Raw genomic sequence first — 21,374 nt, 5'->3', positions numbered from 1 at the left:
CAGACCCATGAAGAAAATATAAAATAAATAGCCTATAAAACCACAACTTCAAGCTGTTCAAATGCTTACTTTGATATCTTATGAGTACAGAAGTACTTCAGGCTTCAGTATTTTTATCAGTCTCCGTTGTAGATCTACATCAGTAAAGCACAATGAATATCTTTCATGAATATATTTTAAAAACTCCAATGGTAAAGTGGAACTGTTTTACCGGTCTCTCTCCCTCTTCCCTCTCACGATCTGCTCACAGAGCTCCTGAATCAAGAGACCTGATTGGTCAGTAGGTGGTCTGTAGTTCAGGTTAATCTCTGATCTCGGACATAACCTGCTCTGGAGCAGGTTGGGTGTTCAGCATAAGTTATCATGGTGATCTCCCCCAGTAAGAAGTGAACCACCTTCGTAGTCCTGAAAACGATAACCACAAATCCTGCTTCATAGTATACCCCCCTGCTCTTTTGTAAAGTGTCTTGAGATAACTTTGGTTATGATTTGGCGCTATTCAAATTGAATTTGATTGATTGATTGATTGATTGATAGCCACTGAACTGGAGAGCAGGAGGATAAAAATCCACCATCCTATGAGCCACACCCAGCAACTTGGTGGGATTCTCATTCTTTGCCAGAATGAATGTGAATGAGAGTGATTCTTTGCCAGCCTTTGAGTGTAGTATATTTTCTCAAGTTGAGAGGTGAAAAACCTGCAATTCCTCCCGGGAACAGTGGGATTCCTGCTCATGGTGTTAGGCTTTGTGGGCTGCCAGTGTCTCATCCATTGGAGGAATATTAGCTAATTCACAGCCTCCATACCCTCCAAGTCCAAGAACCTGGTATACAGCAGTGACAGTGGGGTCGAGGGGATGCTGAGGGCCATGAGAGCTCATACACAAAGTTTGGGAAAACTGCTAAATTGTGTCTCTCCACTGGAAGCTGTTGCTGTGCTGTCGGTCTCGGTAGAAGTACCTCCAGCTCCGAGAGCCTGGGAAGGCTCTTCATCTCCTCCACATGCAACTTTGGCATCCTCCCCTTAGAGGCTGCCCGAAGGGGCAAAAGAAAGCTCATCCTCATATTGAGCTATGCAATTTCGATGGTGACGATAAAATCCACAATCAGTATTGCCTACAAGTATTAATAGTCTATTAGCAAAAATAGACTAGTTGTTGATTTGCTGTTACAAAGTGTGACTGCATAAAAATAATCCCATTAGGTTCCACACAAGGAGACATGTGGTTCCTAAATTTGGACTAGAGAGCACTGGTAATTGATCAGTAGTCAGTATTGGCACATACCCCAAGTGAAGGTTTCAGAATGTGTATTCAGGATGAGCTGATAAAGTGCATCCCTAATATTTACTGGTGTTTGGCTGAGATAACCCCAACTTCCCAGACTTGATCTGCTTGATACAGCTGGTCTGAGAAGATTTTAATTCTCACATATGACGATATCAAATCATGACGATGTATGGATTCTGGTAATGCAGATTATGTGGAAAAACACAGTCCTGACACATTCTTCAAACAAACCTCTCACTATTTAACTAAGATGATACGGCTGAATTTTCCTAAAACACCCTGGTTAAATATAGGGAACAATCATCATAAATATATACTGACAGAAGAGCAAACCCACAGGCTAGCAGCAGTATCAGAAATGTTCTTGTCATGGTGCAGCTTTTTGGACCAACTGAAGACTCTTTGGAGACTTATTAGAGCAGACTGACAATGGGAAATTGCAATAATCCAACCTGAAAGTGACGAATGCGTTGACTCGTTTTTCTGCAACATTTGAGTTGCTTAGGTGAAAAAAGGATTACCTGGGTATATGTTTTATGTGGGAGGTAAAGGACTTATCATAATCACATAGAACTCCTGGATGCCAGGCTAACATATCTCTACAGTTTTTGGGGCCAAGCACAAGAACTTCAGTTTTGTTTAAGTGAAGTAGCAGAAAATTGCTGGTCTTTAGGTCTTTAAGGCATGCTTCGAGTTAAGTTAACTGACTTGTTTTATCTAGCTTCATTGATAAGTATAATCAAGTGTCATCTGCATAACAATGAACTGTAGCCAACGTGCAGAGAAGCATCACTCCACAGCACAGGTTAGACCTACCTTCTGATACTGATGGTTATTAAAGAACATAAATAAACTGTTCACATTTATGCTCTAGTTCTGAGTCTGTAAAACAGGTAAACTATAAATATTGCACATCTTCTGACTTTCACTCATCCCTCTTTCTGGTGTAACACGTACATTCGTTTTTCAGTACCAGTTCATAATTTTGGGCCTTGCAGTTATTTGGGTGGTTGTGGTCCTGAAAATCCCTGACGTCCCTAAAGTATTTTGTGTTTTTTATACCTTGATGAAAAGAGTTCTAATATTAGAACTCTTCAGTAAAAGTGTAGTAACAGCAAAATGTTAAAAAGAATCAACCAAATGTTCTCATTTGATCATTACTGACTTAACGTCATCATTAAATTGTTAGTTCTGATGCATCAACCAACATTTTAAAGTTCTCACTCTTTAGTGACTGAATTAGCTGAGGTGACACCTAGCTGACAGCTACCTGTTCCTTATAATGACCCCTAATGATGCATAACTTTATGCCTCAATAATATTTAAATGGGTGATTTGTATCTATTTTGTGTTAAAAACATTTTTTCCTGCAAAGTTGGGTATCGCCTCTTGTGGCCCCTCAGAGGAGGGGACTGCAGTTTTTGGTGTTATTCCTTGTTGTTGTTCTATACACGTGTAAAGCCTACAGTAGGGCTTTAACACCTGCCTGTTCTCCAGGGCTGTAAGCCTAGACATTCATGTGCAATCCATCCAAGAATGCCTCATCTTTTTACTGTGTGAATCTTGATTTTTACTTATTTTTGTCCGGCCCTTGTGTGAGTCATCAGGCATGGGGCAACATGAGAATGCCAGCTTGCACCTCTGACTATGTACTGAATTTATTTAGTCTACTTATTGTCTCTGGCATACTCCTGATGCTGCTGTTATGAATGTATGTATGGTCTGGGTGGACTGTAAAGAATTGCCCTTTTGGGATAAATAAAGTTGTCTGAATCTTAATCGGAATATTCCTCCACACAAAAGGAGAAAGGATAACTACATTTCTCAACATTTTTCTTCATAGATGAATACTGTGAATAAAGATATGTCTCTAACATTTAATGTCTTTCACCCTGGAGTTTCTTGTTTTTTGTTTGTCGAATTTGTGATTTCATCACAGATGACTATCAATGTGTTTTTTAACAGAACAATCGCTTTCTGTTTTGATCAAGTCAAATGTATTAATTTTGCCTGCCCTGGTCTGAAGTTAGGACCCAGATCTAGTTCATAACTGAATTTTTTGGGATGTCTCAACATAGTTTATTACCTTTATAATCTTCTAGCAATTTATATTGATACAATCTTAGTGCTGTTAGCTCAGAAAACAGGTCTAATTAAGAGCAGTAATAACTTCAGGCTTACACTATGGTAGCTGTAGCTAGAGTCATTTGATTATTGTTAAGAGTAACGTCAGAAGAGAACTGTTGAAATTTACCACAATGTAAAGAAGTTTAAATCCAAATGATGCATCACAATCTGTTTCAAACGGTTTTATAAAGCCATTCGATTCTGAAACAAGCCAAGTATGGACTGTGAGATACAATGGACTACGTGGATAATTTGTTGAGGTTAATATGAAGATTGGTATAAAATCTGATGAGACAAATTACTGATCAGTATATATCAGTTTATTGATTCAGTATATATCAAACAGAACTGTTGATACTTCTGATTGCAGTGATGTCATCAAGGCCTGACCTCCTGGTGGAAAAGACATCACCAGTGTGACATCCTCATGACCGAAGTGACGTCAAATGGCGGGGATCTTCACAGTGGCTTGCCACAAACAGAACCCAGCTTGTAGGTGCACTGTAAGTCATTGGGGGAACCTTGGATTTAAAAGAAACAACAATTAGGGATGCAAATAGTTATTAACTTACTGTCAAATAATCTAATACATTTTTTGGATTAATTGTTGAGGCAATATAGTGTCGGAGAATAGTTAAAAATGGCCAACAATTCTCAAAAGTTACAAATGTGTTAAAACTCAATCAAATGTATGAACTAAAACAACATTATTCAAAAACCATTAAGGTTACAAAAGGTTATTAGATAATTTAAGAACTAAATCTGATTTTTTAGCTGCCCCTGAAAAAAAAAAAAATCACAATTACAGGAAAATAGAAAATCAGTGGGTACCCTTGAAGTTTAACTCCAAACAATGTTCTTTTTTTTGAGCATTGTTGGGCTCATGAGGTCCCCAGAACTTGAACGCAAATTTGGAACCATCACTCCACAGCCACACACCCTCCTGAGAAAAAAAACAATAGCAAAAATTAAAATTTACTTTTCAGCTGAAAAAATTAATCCTGTCATTCAATAATGATATGGTAGGTAATAGGGATAGTGAAATCAGATCCTGTTAGTCATTATATGACTCACCTTCATCGAATCACTGCCTCCAATCCAAGTTCGTGCATCTTTGCCAGTGGCCTTTTTTATCAAACTTCTAATGCCGTCATACTGCACTTTGTTATGCACTGAAGCCAGATTCCCACCAACAGATACGCAAGAAACCTAGTGAGGAAGTCAAAGGTAATCATGAAAAGGAATATATAGACTGGTTGGTTAGGGGAAATGGAAGAAATTAAAAACAGTGGAGAGACAAAGTGATAATGTGACAAGAAATGATTAAGGACTTATACTCAATGATTGTTGAAAGAGCAAGCTGTTTGTAAGCACATGCTAAGACTTACAGTGTGGCAGTTATGCTGATATTGTTTCAAAAAGTACCTCTGCATCAGTCCAGTCCTTTGCTGCAGACTGGTACAAGTAACAGTTGTTACCAATCTTAGTCAATCCAGGAGGGCATTTCTTACAGCAACATTCATCTACATAAATAGAGATGAGAGGTACTCATGATTTTCTGTGTCCAATATCAAAGTCAAGAGTCAAACCAAGAGTGTATCCTCAAATTATGTATATCCCATATTTTTTTATTGCTGATCCGCAGTGGAGGGATACTTCAGCATCACACAAGTGGCATTAGTGAAAAACAGCAAGGAATGACATCATTTGTATCAGATTAGTTAAACTGGAAATGTGCCTCCTGCTAATGAGAATCATCGTGGCCAACCTAATACACAGAAGCAAGAAGTCTTTACAAAGTATTCATTGAAAACTCATGAACTTCAAATACAGTAAGTCTGGAATGGTGTGACTGTAGTTGAAGTCTTTATAATTCTGGAAAATACCAACCTAGATCTTGTTTGCCCTGTGAACATAAAGAGAACATTATTAGAACTGATCTCAACCTAAACTTGGCTTCCTTTGACTCAAGTTCATTGTGCATTGACTGAATGATGACTTTTTTTTGCCAATCACAGATTCTGTTTTTAAATGTATTTAATTTTAATTGTTTAACTTAAAAAGAAAACAATAAGAGTTATAAAAATTAGTATACTGTAAGTTATACTTACATCTGCCCCAATCCACAGTCCACTACTCAAGCAGACAAATGCGATGAAATAAAGGCCGGATGCCATCTGTGTAAAGATATATTAGAGAGGTAACTGCAACAGATATAGTTTTTACATTGTCCTAATGTGGGGTTCAATTTAAAAACAGAGATAACAGTTTCAGAAGCAGTTCTAATTGGTGACATCACCGGATGAAACCCTCAGCGTTTTATGAACACATCGAGAATCTTTTTATCTGCATCAAGACAGCTAATGCTAAGATGATAGGCAATAGTTGAAACCTTACCTTGCAGTGATGATCAAATGAGATTGCACTATCAGCAGTGACAGGTACAGTCGCAGAATGTCATGTGAAAATAAACTGAGGCTTTATATATCTTTCTGCGAGGCCTTTGACTTAGGAACCTGTAGCACGTCTTTTTTCTTATAGCAGAGTATTGTTTAATTATTATAATGAATTGTTAAATATCTTTTGGCACAGACTTCAAGAAAAACAGTGTTCTCTTTAAACAGTGTAATAAAGTATATATACACGAGTTTTAGGGGCTTTTTTTTTTCAAACATTTACTCTTAACACTTTGCTCGGAGCTTGACAGTGGGCTTATGTATGGTGTGTGTGTGTGTGTGTGTGTAAGTCTTCCATTTTTTTCCCTTCAAACAATAATTAACTTAGTTATTTCAACCATATTGAAACTATATTTTCATTTTTTTCATCTTATAACAGATGTGTAACATATGAGGCTCATCATTACTTTTTTTCTTAATTATAATTGGGTTTTTTTCTCGCATATCTGAAAGTAAAATCTGTAATGACAAGGACACAAAAAATATTGAATATGACTCCCATTTAGTCATTTTGTAGAGTATCTGACATAAATTTGGTTCAGAGACTTGTAATGAAGCGTAATAAAAGAGGCAGAGTTCTGAGGGTCGTGCGCTGATCTAAGCATTTTTGAAGTTAACAGGCAAGCAAGCAAGGTCTATTTGCTGCATCGAGTCATAGTTGTGCCATGTATTCCTATAGCTCTCAGGAGTAACGACTCATGAACTTCTTTAATGATTCAATTCTACATATTACTGACAAAATGTGTAACCTCCTGCCCATAACAGGTACAGATTCACTACACAGGAACCTTGGAAACAGCTCTATGAAACTAATAGAAACCTAAACCATAAACCCCAGTTGACCATCACATCCTGTTACAGAGACTAGAACAATGAATTGGCTTTACAGAAACCCCATTAAGTTTGTTTAAATCCTATTTATCAGATCGATCTTAGTTTGCACATGTTAATAATAAATCCTCTATGCAAGCCAAAGTTAGTCACAGGGTTACATCAGTTTCTCTTTTCTGAAAGCAGCCTTCCCTGCTTTGGAGTTTGAACATGGGATGGTCAAAAGATCACTGCCTGTGGACCTAAGAGTTCTAGCTGGTTTGAAGCTGATTAACATGTCTGTCATATACTGAGAAGCAAAGCCATTTAAAGCTTTGTACACAAGTAGCATGTACTGGGCATAAATTATGGAGACGCTGTTGCGGTTGATGCCAACAGGGGTGGAGAAAAGGAAGACAGCTCAAAAGTTAATGCCCTGTATAATAGGACAGGTACTTTAGTGATTTAAGCGGGGTTAGGACGCAGTATCACCTTAGATCTGTCCAGTGCAAACTGTAAACATGAAGGAGGATTAAAGAGTGTCTGGATGTCTCCCACTCATTTTTTGAGAACACTGTCCTATATTAAAGCGTATCAAAGTCCACAGTCTGTAATGGTTCAAAAGGCGCATCGCACAATGCATCTACAATCAGAACAAGGTCCTACTGAGGGATCATAGTTTTGCGCATCAGCCTCTTACGCTGTACGCCCTTCATAAAACGAAGTGAACCAGTTCCCTGGTCAAACTGACTGTATTACCTGACGTAATGTTAACATTTCGACCTTCCTCAGGTAATTGTTTAGTAACCTCATGCAGGTTCATAGTAGGACGGAGACCTCAGCGCTTCTATGGCACCACAAACGGCTGTAAAATTTGCTCTGAGCTTCGCTGATGGGCACCCGGCTTATATCCTGTTTTCCCGAAAGAGAGTGAATCTCCTCCCTTAACACAGGAGCTCAGGATGGATGTACTTGTATGACATTACATTGCCTCTGAATAGTGGGGGAAGCTTCCTGAATTAAAGCCCACAACTACATTTCCCAGGCTAGCCACAAGGTTTTCCTGAAGCCGGTAGCCCTGAACCTATTTGAGTATATGTTGTGTGGCAGGAATGGCCTTTTATTGATACGCAGGTTATGTAAAAATTGTAAACTTTCCGACCTGCTAAGGGGGGGCGGGATGAGTGTGGCAGCTGTGCTTTAACTGTTTGCTTAACCAAGGTTTCTTTTAACACCAGAGCAAACTGAAAATAAGGGATCTCTGGATTTAGCCCTGTGGGTTGATAGCCAGTGAAGGGGAACAGTGAGAGCCCCTGGCTCGACAATCTCCTCCGCTTTTCTTGGGAGAGTTACGCAGAAGTCTGCCTCCTCCCTCTCACTGTCGAGAATGGATTACCGTCAGTCACCTGTTTCGGGACAAACCGGAGTTTAGTCCATGTGGACTATTTGGGCTGGGATTGGGGCCACGGTTCTGGTGTAGGCCTCAGTAGCCTGTTTCAGATGGAAGTTAAAAATGAGAGGAGGAAGAAGAAGGTCAAGCTTCGTTAGGCCCAAAATGTGCGTCGACAAAGGGAGACAAGTCAATTACTTGTACGCCAACGTAGACGTATTAGGGAGTTGCCTATGACATTGTATCACGCCAGATTCGTGAGTGTGAGCAAGAGAGTGAGTTCCTTGGACGACAGAAGGCCTTTGCTGTGGAGCAAATGCTGTTCTACCGGGCTGAACTGAACTGGCACCGCATACACTGGGGTCATGCACCCATGATGGGACCAGCCCCCATATGAGTAGTCTTTACCATCAAAGGACTGCATATCATGATCATAAAAGTCCAATACCGTGCTGAGTAATATAGTTCCTGATTTATTTCAAGTACAGTAATGATAACTTGTATGTATCGACTTTTGAGTGATTTGAATTGTGTGTTGTATACTCTACAATCTGCGTGCACCTTAAAGTGCATAGTATAGCATCTACATTATCAACTGTTTTCTTCATTGATCTCAATCACATGTTGTTTGATGTTTCTATTTGAGTTTAAGTGAGACTTATAGTATACTCACATTTTGTGGTTATGATAGAAAAGGTTTTGCTTGCCACAAACTTATGTTAGCACCAAAAACAGCCCACTGCAGTAGATTTTTAAAGAGCACAGTTTTTGATTTTGTTTGTGAATTTTTGATGTCTTTTAAAGATAGCTTTCTTCATTAGGGATAGAGCATCATAGGGTTTTGTCCTTTTTTTCGCCAATATAAGGTTTTTCCTTTTGTTCTGTCCAGATAGAGTAGTTAGTCACAGGAGGTCTTTCTTCCACAGCCCACGATGTTTGTCAAAAGAGTTTGCCCACACTACAACTATAGGGTACTCTTAGGGAGGTGGCGTTTTGTCCTCTTGTCAGTTGGTTTGTGCGGGACCTGTTACTTCTGCCAATAGCTCTCTAAAACACGTCTTGTGTTGGTGAGATATTTATTTGGTAACTGACGCCCATGTTGGCTTTGGGGGCAGAACTAATAGGCCTGTTACAGGATAAGCTTTGAATATATCTGTTATGCAATTATGTCATTCCTGAATGATCACTTAAAGTTTTTGATATGTGACTTTTCAGTCCCACAGGAGGGAAATGTTGAAAAAACTTTTGCCTGAAGGATGCATTTGTCATGAGTGATATTAATCGTCTTGATGATCACTTAAAATTGTTAGTATGTGACTTTCCAGTCCCACAGGAGGGAATGTTGGAAAAAATTTTGAAGCTTTATAATCAAATGTTTTAGAGTTGAAGTTATATAATCAAAAGTTTTATAATGATATGTTTTAGTTGAAACTTTATAATTAAATGTTTTAGAGTTGATGATATATAATCAAAAGTGTTATAATGATATGTTTTAGTTGAAACTTTATAATCAAAGGTTTTAGAGTTGAAGTTATATAACCATAAGATTTATAAATTATAGTTATAATGCCTTAAAGTTAACTTTCCTATAGTCTAAGGCCTTAAAGTTAAAGTTTTTATAGTTAAAATGTCTTAAAGTTAACTTTCCTATAGTCTAAGGCCTTAAAGTTAAAGTTTTTATAGTTAAAATGTCTTAAAGTTAACTTTCCTATAGTCTAATGCTTTAAAGTTAAAGGTTTTATAGTTAAAATGTCTTAAAGTTAACTTTTCTATAGTCTAAAGCCTTAAAGTTAAAGTTGTACAGTCAAATGTCTTAAATTTAAAGTTTTACAGTCAAGTTTTTTATAGTTGAGGTTTAACAGTCAAATGTTTTATAGTTAAGGTTTTATATTCTAATGTTTTATAATAAGTTTTTATAATCTAAGGTGTTAAAACTCTAAATATAGAATCCTAAGCTGAGAAACTCGCTGGGCTCAGTATGAAAGCCAGGTGCAGGGTTGGCAGCTGGCCAAGAAAAACAGGTGTACCCCCCCAGCCCCTCCCTTTTCTGTTGTACAGTGCATGAACGTGCCTAATTGGCCGGAGTGAAGAAGAGTCCTGCAGAAAAGTTGGAAATGGGTCAGGCAAAACTGAGAGGAAACCAACTGAGGGAAGAGAGCCAGAGCAAGGGGGGAGGGGGGGGCTCCAACAGGTCTTGGGGCAAGCTGAAGCCCAGCGAGGGAGGGGCTTAGAGTATATAAGACCCGAGCGGCTGACCCGTGGGCAGTCTCATCCGGATGACACTCATTGATTTATTGATGTATCAGTTTATCTGTAATCAATAAAGATTTTTGTTGCATCAGATTTTGCTTTTTCTAAGATTATTTTTGACAGTTTTTTTTCTCAATTTGAAGACTTATTCGACCAAGTTTATTAACTATTTTTAAGATTTTATTATATATTGGAGATTGAAATTAAGTTGCAGATAAGATAGTTTGTGGAACTTTTTGCCACAACAATGCCAGAGCACTGACGTGCACAGATGTCAAAAACTTATCGACAAGTAACTGTCAAAACCTGTTGAATTCAGTTTCTACGTTATCTTGCTGCACAGTTCAAGGGAACTCCAACCTGCAAATCCGTTTAAAACAATGTCTAATGTAAGTGACTGCGTCGATACCTGTTTAATGCTACTATAAACATGGTTCATGTTATGTTTTTTATATTTGTGCCATGGCAGTTTTAATGTGTTAATACTTTCATACAGATTATACGTAGCACACTGAGTCTGGTGTATAAACGTATGCATGCTTTAAAGCACAGTGGATAGATTTGTAAAGGTGTGTCAAACGGTGGTGATACGCCCAGGTTAATAAACACACTTTGTCAGACTAAACACACCACAGGTCTGCAGGGTCGTGTGTGTGTCTGTCATTCTGCATGTTTGCAATGTGTGTGTGAGCTCACCAATGGTAAAGCCTAACAGAGTGAGATTAAAGACATTGTAAATTCCTACATTTCAATGGGGAGTGTTCTCAATTATTCACCTTCCTTGCATTATGCTTTTATTTTGAAACACACACTAGCGCACACACACTTACTGTGTGGGTCTGTGTACAAGTGTGTATCCTTTTCTGTCTAAATACACAGTTTATTAATTTGTCTATTTATGTGTGCAGCCCATTAGCTTCTACCATAATATGAATCTTCCCAATTTGAATTAATAGTGAGTGACTGAGTATGAGAGAGCTTTCACAGTTATTATCCATCCATCCATCCATTATCTATACGGCTTATCCTGTTCAGGGTCGCGGGGGGCTGTAGCCCATCCCAGCTGTCTTTGGGTGGAAGGCGAGGTACACCCTGGACCGGGCGCCAGTCAATCACAGGGCCGACACATTGAGACAGACAACCTTTCGCACTCACACTCACACCTATGGGCAATTTAGAGTCACCAATTAACCTAACAAGCATGTCTTTGGACTGTGGGACGATGCCGGAGACCCGGCATATACCATCGTATGTAAAAAAATAAACCACCCTAGTTTCAGGATGGCTTCGGCTCTTGATCATTGATGTGGTAACACTGGTGATCATGGCCCTCGTGTTTACCATGTGGATTTATTCCTTAATTTGCACGTCTCCCTCCCTCCAATCAAATAAAATAAACTTGTAGCTTTAAGAGGGGAGCTGCATGTTGTTGCCATGTTTCCTTATTTTTCACATGCCTACCTTATACATTTATAGTGTAACATAGTAGCCTCTTATTAGGTGCAACAAGGGCTGCACATGAACAGTTTTGCAAATGGAGATTTTTGTTGTCAGATATCTTACCAGCTCTGTTAGTCTAGTTTGATTTATACAAGCATCATATTGGACGTGTAAGCTTCACATTAGTGCCAAGGTCCAGATATTGTATTTATGAATCATTAACTACTGTCCTCTTCCTTCCACAATAACTCAGAGTTCCTCCTAGACTTCGATTAAATGTTTCAGATAGGGATAGTCAGAGCAACTGAAAAAAAGATCTATTTCCGAAATGGACTTTGTACTTTCTACTGCGTTTAAATTGAGGTATGTGTTAATGACTGGATATGAGGAGGTTAAAATGAGTCAGTGTGCAGAGAGACTGCCTTAAAGCCTACAACATGCTGTAGAGAAGGTGATGTAGAATCTTTGTGTCAAAGGCAAGCGTTTCTATAAAACACAGAGAATGGGACAAGCAAGGAGGTGAGAAAGTCAAGGACCTTGAAATAATGCCATTCTGTTACACAGGAATGGGATACAACTGCATTCAGCCTCACTGCAGAGCAGAAAACGGGTCAAACTGCCTGTAAATCAAGATTCATCATCAGACAAGTAAGTGGAAGATGATTTTTTAAAGTTGCACTAGAAATGTGTCTGACCTCCGTGCCCTAAAGATATGTTACATTTTTTAATGCGACATTTGTGGTGGCAGAAAATTTATGGAAATTGACTGATTTTCCTCCGAAATGTTAAAATGGTGATTTCTTAACTGTATTAAATGAGAACCAGGGTGAGATATTTTAGTAACATTGGATGTTTGATGTGTAAGTTTTACAATATGAATGCTTTTTACATCTCTTTTAAAGCTTGCACTGTTAACTTCAGTCATGACATTTATATTTGTATAATATTCTTGCTCTTTTAGAAAGACATTCAAAGACTAAGAACATATAAACTACAGTGAAAGTCTTTGACATCGTGAGGGAAATACTGTGAGTTCAGTCTTGGGCCCTATTTACACGGTGCACGGTCTAAAGCGCATGGCGTTACAGTTATTAGAGCGTGTCCGACTTACTTTTGCTAGTTACGTGGCGCACATTCTTGCAAAGTGAGGTGCAAGGCACAAAGAGGTTGGCTTAAGACCCTTGATTATTCATCGGTGTGTTTTGAGCATAACATGAAAACCAATCAGTGTCAGCTCTTATTCTCTGCTGGGGCAGCATATTTAACTTCTTTTGCCCGTGTACACGCAGATCACACACAGGTCACTATATGATATATGTCAGTGCATGGATTGATGTTAAAACCAGTGAAGCGATCCCACTGCCCAGCAGAAACGAACATGAAGAGAGATGCTGTGTATATTTACGCACGAGGCACAGCAGCAAAACTTCATTAATTATTTAAATCTTCAGACACGCCCTCAGATCGAACAGGCTCTTATGTTTATTAAAGTCCTGTGTGCTTATTGTTAAAAAATGTTGGCTGTACATGTTAATTCACTGATTGTTGCTGCAGGATCACAATGCTGTATTCTCCAGCGTAATGGACACTGGACAGTGTATTAATACATGTGGGCACAATTGTCGGTGCTGATTAGTTGTATGTGTGTGATGTGTGTGTGTGTGTGTGTGTGTGTATTTCTGCGTGTATTAGAGAGATGGAGAGTTTGGTGCTGGTCTCGGGCTTGAGTTTTTGGCCTGTGCTCTAGCAAGCATCTCCCTGAGGTGAAGCAGGCGCGTGTGGAGGCAGTGGTGAGCTTGTCCACATCTTCCAGCATCACTAGATCGGCACCAAACTGAAAGCAGTATCATGATTAAAGGACAAACAAAAGCTTGCATTCTCACAGTCCTCTGTCCCATTAACAATGTTATTTCACTGTATCTGCAAATAAACTGCTTTTTCTTATGAGTCAAAGCGCTGCTGTGCATCCCAGTGTGTAACAAGCAGACTCACTTGTGGTGAACTCGCCGATGTATGCCCATGATGCGCCCTTTAATTAGCAGGAACATATTCCACCATAGACTTTGGACTTCATACTAGATTTTTTGTTGGTCTATGGCGCAGTCGCTTTTTGCGTCGTCAAGATAGCAATGCACCACCTGTTTGCCTGACCACAGCTTATTTTAAGACCAACACGCCCATGAGCGCTAATGTGGGTGCAAGATCAGTTGCTAAAAACTGGGCACTGGGCGTGAAAATCACAACTGCATCTGGAAATACTGATGACACTTGAGCTGCGCGCCATGGAGCTACGTGCCTTGTGTAGGATAAGGCCCCATGTCATTAAGAAGCACGTTTAATGTGTTTGGAGAAACCAGCTCCAACAAAGATTCAAATAGTGTTGCAGCTGATCCTAAGAAGAAGGAGCAGCGTATTTAAATGCCTCTTTCCCCAGTTCATTACGGACTTCTGCTGTGTTTGAAATCGGATACTATATGTTACATACTGCATACTATATACTATATACTACATACTGCAAACTGCGTTCGGCGGTAGTATGTAGTATGGAGGAGCTTTTCAAATTCATTTTGCAGTGTGCTACGCCAGCCGCCAGCTTCCGGTTTTGGACAAAAGCAAACCGCAGCTTCTTTAGCTATGGTGCCCCCTTCAGCTGGAATGCTGCTGCTGTCCGTTATTTTAACTGTTGTTGTGACGTTTCAGCGCTTTGCATTGTAGGATACAGTAGGCAAGATAGACTGGTCCGATGCATACTGGAGATTTTTCCAGAATCAGTACGACATCCGGGTATTTTTGGCATACTGCACATTTTGCTTTTGTTTGCATACTGCACACTACATACTTCATTTTGGCCAAATCAGTACGTACTGCTAGTATAGTATGGCATTTTGAAAAGCAAAGCAAGCAAATGACAATCTGGAAGATTTCAGTTTCGTTCTCTTGGGCGCCACCTAATGGAGATATACACTAATTGCAGGAGGAAACTTCCCATTTTAAGCAGACATCTATGGCTGGCTCTCACTCTTGATTTTCCTCACTGACGGTCACTTTCCTTTTTAGACTGTTTGCCTTCATCTGACCTTTAAATTTGTTTCTTTTTCTTTATATTATCACTTAATTTTGAAGTTGTATCTGTAGTCATCGATCTTTTCTTTGTTTGTTCAGCCGTAGTAGATTACTGTTTACTCGAAACATTTACAGAAACCAGAAATGCATCCGCTTAGCTCCGCCTACCCTCTCTGACAGACCAACCACTGCTGGGTGATGGAAAACGTGTCACTAACTGGGGGCCGCTTGTGATTTTTTCCACGACTGTTGCCACACACACCCAGTCCATAATAATACTATATACTGCAAATTCAAAGGCTTTCATCAGTAGGCCATAGGCTCAATCACCATTGTGTTACCTCATTCGGTGATAGATAGTTACTTGACAGACATTTATTAACATGAAAATCTTATGGAGATTATTACTTTAAAGGACAAATAGTAAATTATACCTACGAGCAGAGATACTTCAGATACATTTACAAACGATGTACATTCATTGGTAAGATGAAAGAGGTAAGAGTAGCCTTATAGATAGGAATAAGCCGCGGCTGGACAAGGATGACCATCCAACGCTTGTATACAAGGAGCAATGGCAAGTAAGGACTTAAACATTGCAATAAACCTCTGTGCACAATGGTAGACAGATTCCCGCTTTTGTAGGCATTGTGAAATAGAATGCATATTCAAGAGATAGCCGTAGAGAAAAAAGATATGTAGAGAGACATGAAGAGAGGTAAAGCTCAAAGGATAATCAGGGCTTATTGCTTAACTGTGTAAGTTTGTCTTTTTGAAGTCTCCTTTCATTTGCAGTAAATGGGAGGGGGAAAGATGTTTTGTAATTCTCTTTCTTGGTACAGAAAGTTCTGGTGACAGTAAAATCACTGAAATCTATCTGTTATAGGCCACCCGGCATCATTTCCATTAAAAGTTACAGGTCCAAGGAGGATCCTATCGACTTCAGTAAAAGAGATTCGGGGTAAGATGTTTGGTCAAGATCTTGCTTTGACACAGAAGGATTCAAAGACAGTAAAATCACCGAGGTCAATCTCTGTTATACAGTAGGCCACTTGTGCAAGAAAGACCAGACTCTCCTTCACCCAGCAGCACTTCCATTAAAAGTGACAGGTCCAAGGAGGATCCTATCGACTTCAGTCAAGGAGATTTGGGGTAAGATGTTTGGTCAAGATCTTGCTTTGACACAGAAAGATTCAAAGACAGTAAAATCACCGAGGTCAATCTCTGTTATACAGTAGGCCACTTGTGCCAGAACGACCAGACTCTCCTTCACCCAGCAGCACTTCCATTAAAAGTTACAGGTCCAAGGAGGATCCTATCGACTTCAGTAAAGGAGATTTGGGGTAAGATGTTTGGTCAAGATCTTGCTTTGACACAGAAAGATTCAAAGACAGTAAAATCACTGAGGTCAATCTCTATTATACAGTAGGCCACTTGTGCAAGAACGACAAGACTCTCCTTCACCCAGCAGCACTTCCATTAAAAGTTCCAGGTCCAAGGAGGATCCTATCGACTTCAGTAAAGGAGATTTGGGGTAAGATGTTTGGTCAAGATCTTGCTTTGACGCAGAAAGATTCAAAGACAGTAAAATCACCGAGGTCAATCTCTGTTATACAGTAGGCCACTTGTGCAACCAAGACCAGACTCTCCTTCACCCAGCAGCACTTCCATTAAAAGTTACAGGTCCAAGGAGGATCCTATCGACTTCAGTAAAGGAGATTTGGGGTAAGGTGTTTGGTCAAGATCTTGCTTTAATACAGAAAGATTAAAAGACAGTAAAATCACCGAGGTCAATCTCTGTTATACAGTAGGCCACTTGTGCAAGAAAGACCAGACTCTCCTTCACCCAGCAGCACTTCCATTAAAAGTGACAGGTCCAAGGAGGATCCTATCGACTTCAGTCAAGGAGATTTGGGGTAAGATGTTTGGTCAAGATCTTGCTTTGACACAGAAAGATTCAAAGACAGTAAAATCACCGAGGTCAATCTCTGTTATACAGTAGGCCACTTGTGCCAGAACGACCAGACTCTCCTTCACCCAGCAGCACTTCCATTAAAAGTTACAGGTCCAAGGAGGATCCTATCGACTTCAGTAAAGGAGATTTGGGGTAAGATGTTTGGTCAAGATCTTGCTTTGACACAGAAAGATTCAAAGACAGTAAAATCACTGAGGTCAATCTCTATTATACAGTAGGCCACTTGTGCAAGAACGACAAGACTCTCCTTCACCCAGCAGCACTTCCATTAAAAGTTCCAGGTCCAAGGAGGATCCTATCGACTTCAGTAAAGGAGATTTGGGGTAAGATGTTTGGTCAAGATCTTGCTTTGACGCAGAAAGATTCAAAGACAGTAAAATCACCGAGGTCAATCTCTGTTATACAGTAGGCCACTTGTGCAACCAAGACCAGACTCTCCTTCACCCAGCAGCACTTCCATTAAAAGTTACAGGTCCAAGGAGGATCCTATCGACTTCAGTAAAGGAGATTTGGGGTAAGGTGTTTGGTCAAGATCTTGCTTTAATACAGAAAGATTAAAAGACAGTAAACATCTTAAAAAATTTGTGTTATAGGCGAGTTGTGCCAGAACGACCAGACTCTCCTTCACCCACCAGTGCTTCCATTAAAAGTTACAGGTCCAAGGAGGATCCTATCGACTTCAGTAAAGGAGATTTGGGGTAAGATGTTTGGTCAAGATCTTGCTTTGATACAGAAAGATTAAAAGACAGTAAATTTACTAAAAACATTTGTCTTATAGGCGAGTTGTGCCAGAACGACCAGACTCTCCTTCACCCAGCAGCTCTTCCATTAAAAGTTACAGGTCCAAGGAGGATCCTATCGACTTCGGTAAAGGAGATTTGGGGTAAGATGTTTGGTCAAGATCTTGCTTTGACACAGAAAGATTCAAAGACAGTAAAATCACTGAGGTCAATCTCTGTTATACAGTAGGCCACTTGTGCAAGAACGACCAGACTCACCCAGCAGCACTTCCATTAAAAGTGACAGGTCCAAGGAGGATCCTATCGACTTCAGTAAAGGAGATTTGGGGTAAGAAGTTTGGTGAAGCTCATGCTTTGATACAGAAAAAAAAGTATTTGACATACCGATTGAAATAATGTATGTTTCACTTTGAGGCTCAACTCTGAGTTTGTCTTTAAATGGGCATGAAAGACCACTCATTATTCCATCCAATGATGTTTCCAGGAAAAGTGACCAGTCCCAGGATGAACCTCTCAACGTCAGTAAAGGAGAACCTGGGGGTAAGATATTTTGATGATGTTCTTGCTTTGATTCAGAAGGACAGTAAAACTCACTAAAATAGTCAGTTTCTACCACTTGTGCTTTATAACATTCAATCTTGTAGTTTTAAGGATGGTATGGAAGCAAATCTGTCTCACCAGATTTTGAAATTTTCAAGCACTGAATTTTTCTGCATTGAAATTATGTATCTGAATTGTTTGTCTCTGAATTCAAGCCTTTGAATATCCAGCACTGAATTTTGTTGCGTTGAAATTATGTCGCTGAATTTTTGCCTCTGAATTCAGCTGTTATAATTTTCAGTAACTCGTTTTCACTTTTATTTTTCAGTGTTCAAAAATTCAAAATAAAAATTCAAACAATAAAAATTCACTTGCTCAAATTCGCTAGGCGAAATTCAGATCCCAAAAATATCAGTTAAAAAAATTCAGATGCAACATACGGGACACCAAGGAAGAACAATCGATTCAGTCTCAAATCGAACCAACATCCAGCCAATCAAGTCAAAAACTTTGCTGCTTTATTTTATTAATAATCGGTGTCTTTTCAGACATTGTAAGAAACGATGTTTGCTGGGACAATCATTTTTGTGTTGACAACATTACATGACAATAGTAAACCCTGCACTCGCCATAACTGCTCCATAATCTCTGCATATGCTTTCTAAAAATGTTATTCCAAAGAAACATCGAGTCAATAGAGGGGACAGTCAAATCGGAACATCAATAATTACATCTCAGTACATTTCAATTATGAGTCATCTGCGTTGTAAAGGAAGACATCAACTGGAGTTTAAAATAACTGTGTGCGGCTGTGATTGCAAAGGCGATCTCAGCTTGTTTTTATGATCCCTCTAGAAGTAACAGTCATGAATCTTTTTGAAGTTTTATCTTGCTCCACAGTTGAGGTGGAACTTCAACCTGCAAATTAGTTTAAAGATGTCTAATGAAAGTGAGATGCTGTTCAACTGTCATATTGTGATTTTTTTATTTGTGCTATGAGAGTTTCAAGTGTTTAAACTTTTATACAGACTGTAATAACCTCGTAAGACCAGAGAACTTGCTGTGTAAATGAATATCCAGAGGCTTGACTTGAATTCACTTTATTAATACTTTGTGCGCCCTGGTTGACTTTTCTATCAATAAAGTTGACATAAGGTTGACGTGTCGTTGATGACGTCATTACATACATGCGCATGCAAAAAACACAGAGGGCCCTATTTAAACGGCAGAAGGCGCATAGTCTAAAGCGCATGGTGCTAAACGATTTAGGGCGCGTCTGACGTAGTTACACGGCGCACAATCTGGGAGCAAACCGAGGTGCAAGGCGCAAAGAGGTTGGTTTAAGTCCCTGGATTGTTCATAGGCGTGTTTTTGGCATACCATGAGTCAAACCAATCAAAATGTCAGCTGTCCCTTTAAGAGCCCGGTGCGCTTGCAGGCAGGCGTGTTGCTAAAGGCTTGTTTGAGATGAGCGAGGCCTGCGCAGAATCGATCGCCGCCTTGCCAAGCATATTGCATGATGGTTAGATTGTTGTCCGACATGCTCTGAAAACCCGACTGCGCAAGGCTTTGAAGTCCCGCGATAGCGAGGTGGCCGCAGTTTGCAGGGCCAGGCGCCGCAGCTGCTCTCCAACGACTGCACAACTCCATGCATGATGGGAAACAACTTGCTCTGGTTTGAATGAAGCGCCTCACAACCCCCACAAGGAAGTGATGAGACTTCTGTCTTATTCATCATTATTCATTAAACTTCATGAAGTGTCAGACAGACACCAAACGGGTTCATCAAAGTACTGTCATTCACAATGTAATGCTTTACTCATTCCTCATGAACGGTCTCTTAATAAACATAAATACAATGACGTTTATATTGAAATAACTATCAAAAGCCCTGAATAAAGTATAATGAGAACTTAATATTAAATCAATTAAAATAATAATGATAGTAATAACAATAATGATAACAACAACAACAACAACAACAAATGAAGACTTTATTCACTTCAATTTACAGTGAGGTGTTGGTATTATAGATGGTTAATAGGCGAGCAGCAAACTTGTCAACAAAGAAGTGTCCGACTTTATGACTCCTCCCCCGACTGCAATCGGCTACTCTCGCCTCCTGCGTGTGTAATTGGCATTAGACAGTGTTTTAATATCTGTGGGCATGATTGTTGGTGCCACAGGGAGTTATATTTGAGTATGGTTATATATTTACCTCATAGTTCCGTGTGTGTGTGAGTGTGTCTGTTTCGTGCACATTAGATAGAGCGTGCGTCAGAATGAGCGCGCATGATGGAGAGCTTGGTGTCGGTCTCTGCCGTTTTTGGCCCTCCTGAGGTGAGGCAGGTGTGTGTGGGGGCAGCGGTGAGCTTGTCCACGTCTTCCTGTGCTTCTCAACAGATCGGTAACAACTAGAAAGCAGTATAATAATTTAAGGAGAAGGAGGAAACAAAAGCCTGCAGTCTGTCCCTTAAACAACGCCTTTTCACAGTATCTGCAAACACACTGTTTTTTCCTTATGAGTCAAAGCGCTGCTGTGCTTCCCCATGTGAGTGACAAGCAGAGACTTGTGTTGTGAACTCTCCGATGTATGTCCATAATGTGCCCTCTAAATAGCAGAGACAGACTGCGCCATAGACTTTAGACTTTGGACCAGGTTTTTGTTGGTCTAAGGCGCAGTAGTGTGTGTTCTGCTTCTTCTATTGGCTGTGAAGTGCGTGTGCACTTTATTTGGCAGAAATGGGTGGGGGAAAAAATAACGCTGTGTGAAATCATGAGCTCAACGACTCGTGGATGTCACCCAATAGACGTCGACTTGTGGTAGTGGCGTCAACGCATCGATAAGTCCACTTTTCTGTGCAAGCTCTAGCCTCTATTGACTCAATGTTTCCATGGAATAATATTAAGAGAGCATATGAGAGATGCCACGTTTGTAGCGATCATTGGTATGGCGAGTGCAGGGTTTACTATTGTCATGTAATGTTGTCAACACAAAAATGAATGTCCCAGCAAAGATCGTATCGATTATTAATGAAATAAAGCAGTGAAGTTTTCGACTCGTTTATTTTGCTGGACTCACAAGCCATGCCACGCGTGACCAACACAGCCTAACTAGATTGGCTAGATGTTGGTTCAATTTGAGACTGAATCGATTGCTCTTCCTTGGTGTCCCGAATGTTGCATCTGAATTTTTTAACTCATATTTTTGGGATCTGAATTTGCCTAGCGAATTTGAGCAACTGAATTTTTATTGTTTGAATTTTTTATAGCTTGAATTTTTTATTTTTATTT

At 39.7% G+C, this 21,374-nt stretch overlaps 1 protein-coding gene across 1 annotated transcript; it reads right to left on the bottom strand.

The window, feature by feature from the left end:
• Window positions 1–740: 740 nt before the first annotated feature.
• Window positions 741–5,593, bottom strand: LOC138589200 (galactose-specific lectin nattectin-like). The gene is made up of 7 exons (XM_069659395.1): window positions 5,528–5,593; window positions 5,307–5,322; window positions 4,842–4,939; window positions 4,491–4,625; window positions 4,248–4,359; window positions 961–1,031; window positions 741–860 (listed from the first exon to the last, which is right to left on the bottom strand). Exons 1-7 carry the CDS (start codon window positions 5,591–5,593, stop codon window positions 741–743), a joined length of 618 nt encoding a protein of 205 aa, XP_069515496.1.
• Between the last annotated feature and the right edge of the window lie 15,781 nt (window positions 5,594–21,374).

The sequence above is a fragment of the Semicossyphus pulcher genome, unplaced genomic scaffold, assembly GCF_022749685.1.
Source record: "Semicossyphus pulcher isolate SPU_LCO1_2020_fin unplaced genomic scaffold, fSemPul1.0.p SCAF_13, whole genome shotgun sequence".
NCBI classification, from domain to species: domain Eukaryota; kingdom Metazoa; phylum Chordata; class Actinopteri; order Labriformes; family Labridae; genus Semicossyphus; species Semicossyphus pulcher.
This window is presented reverse-complemented; position numbering and strand designations above follow the sequence as displayed.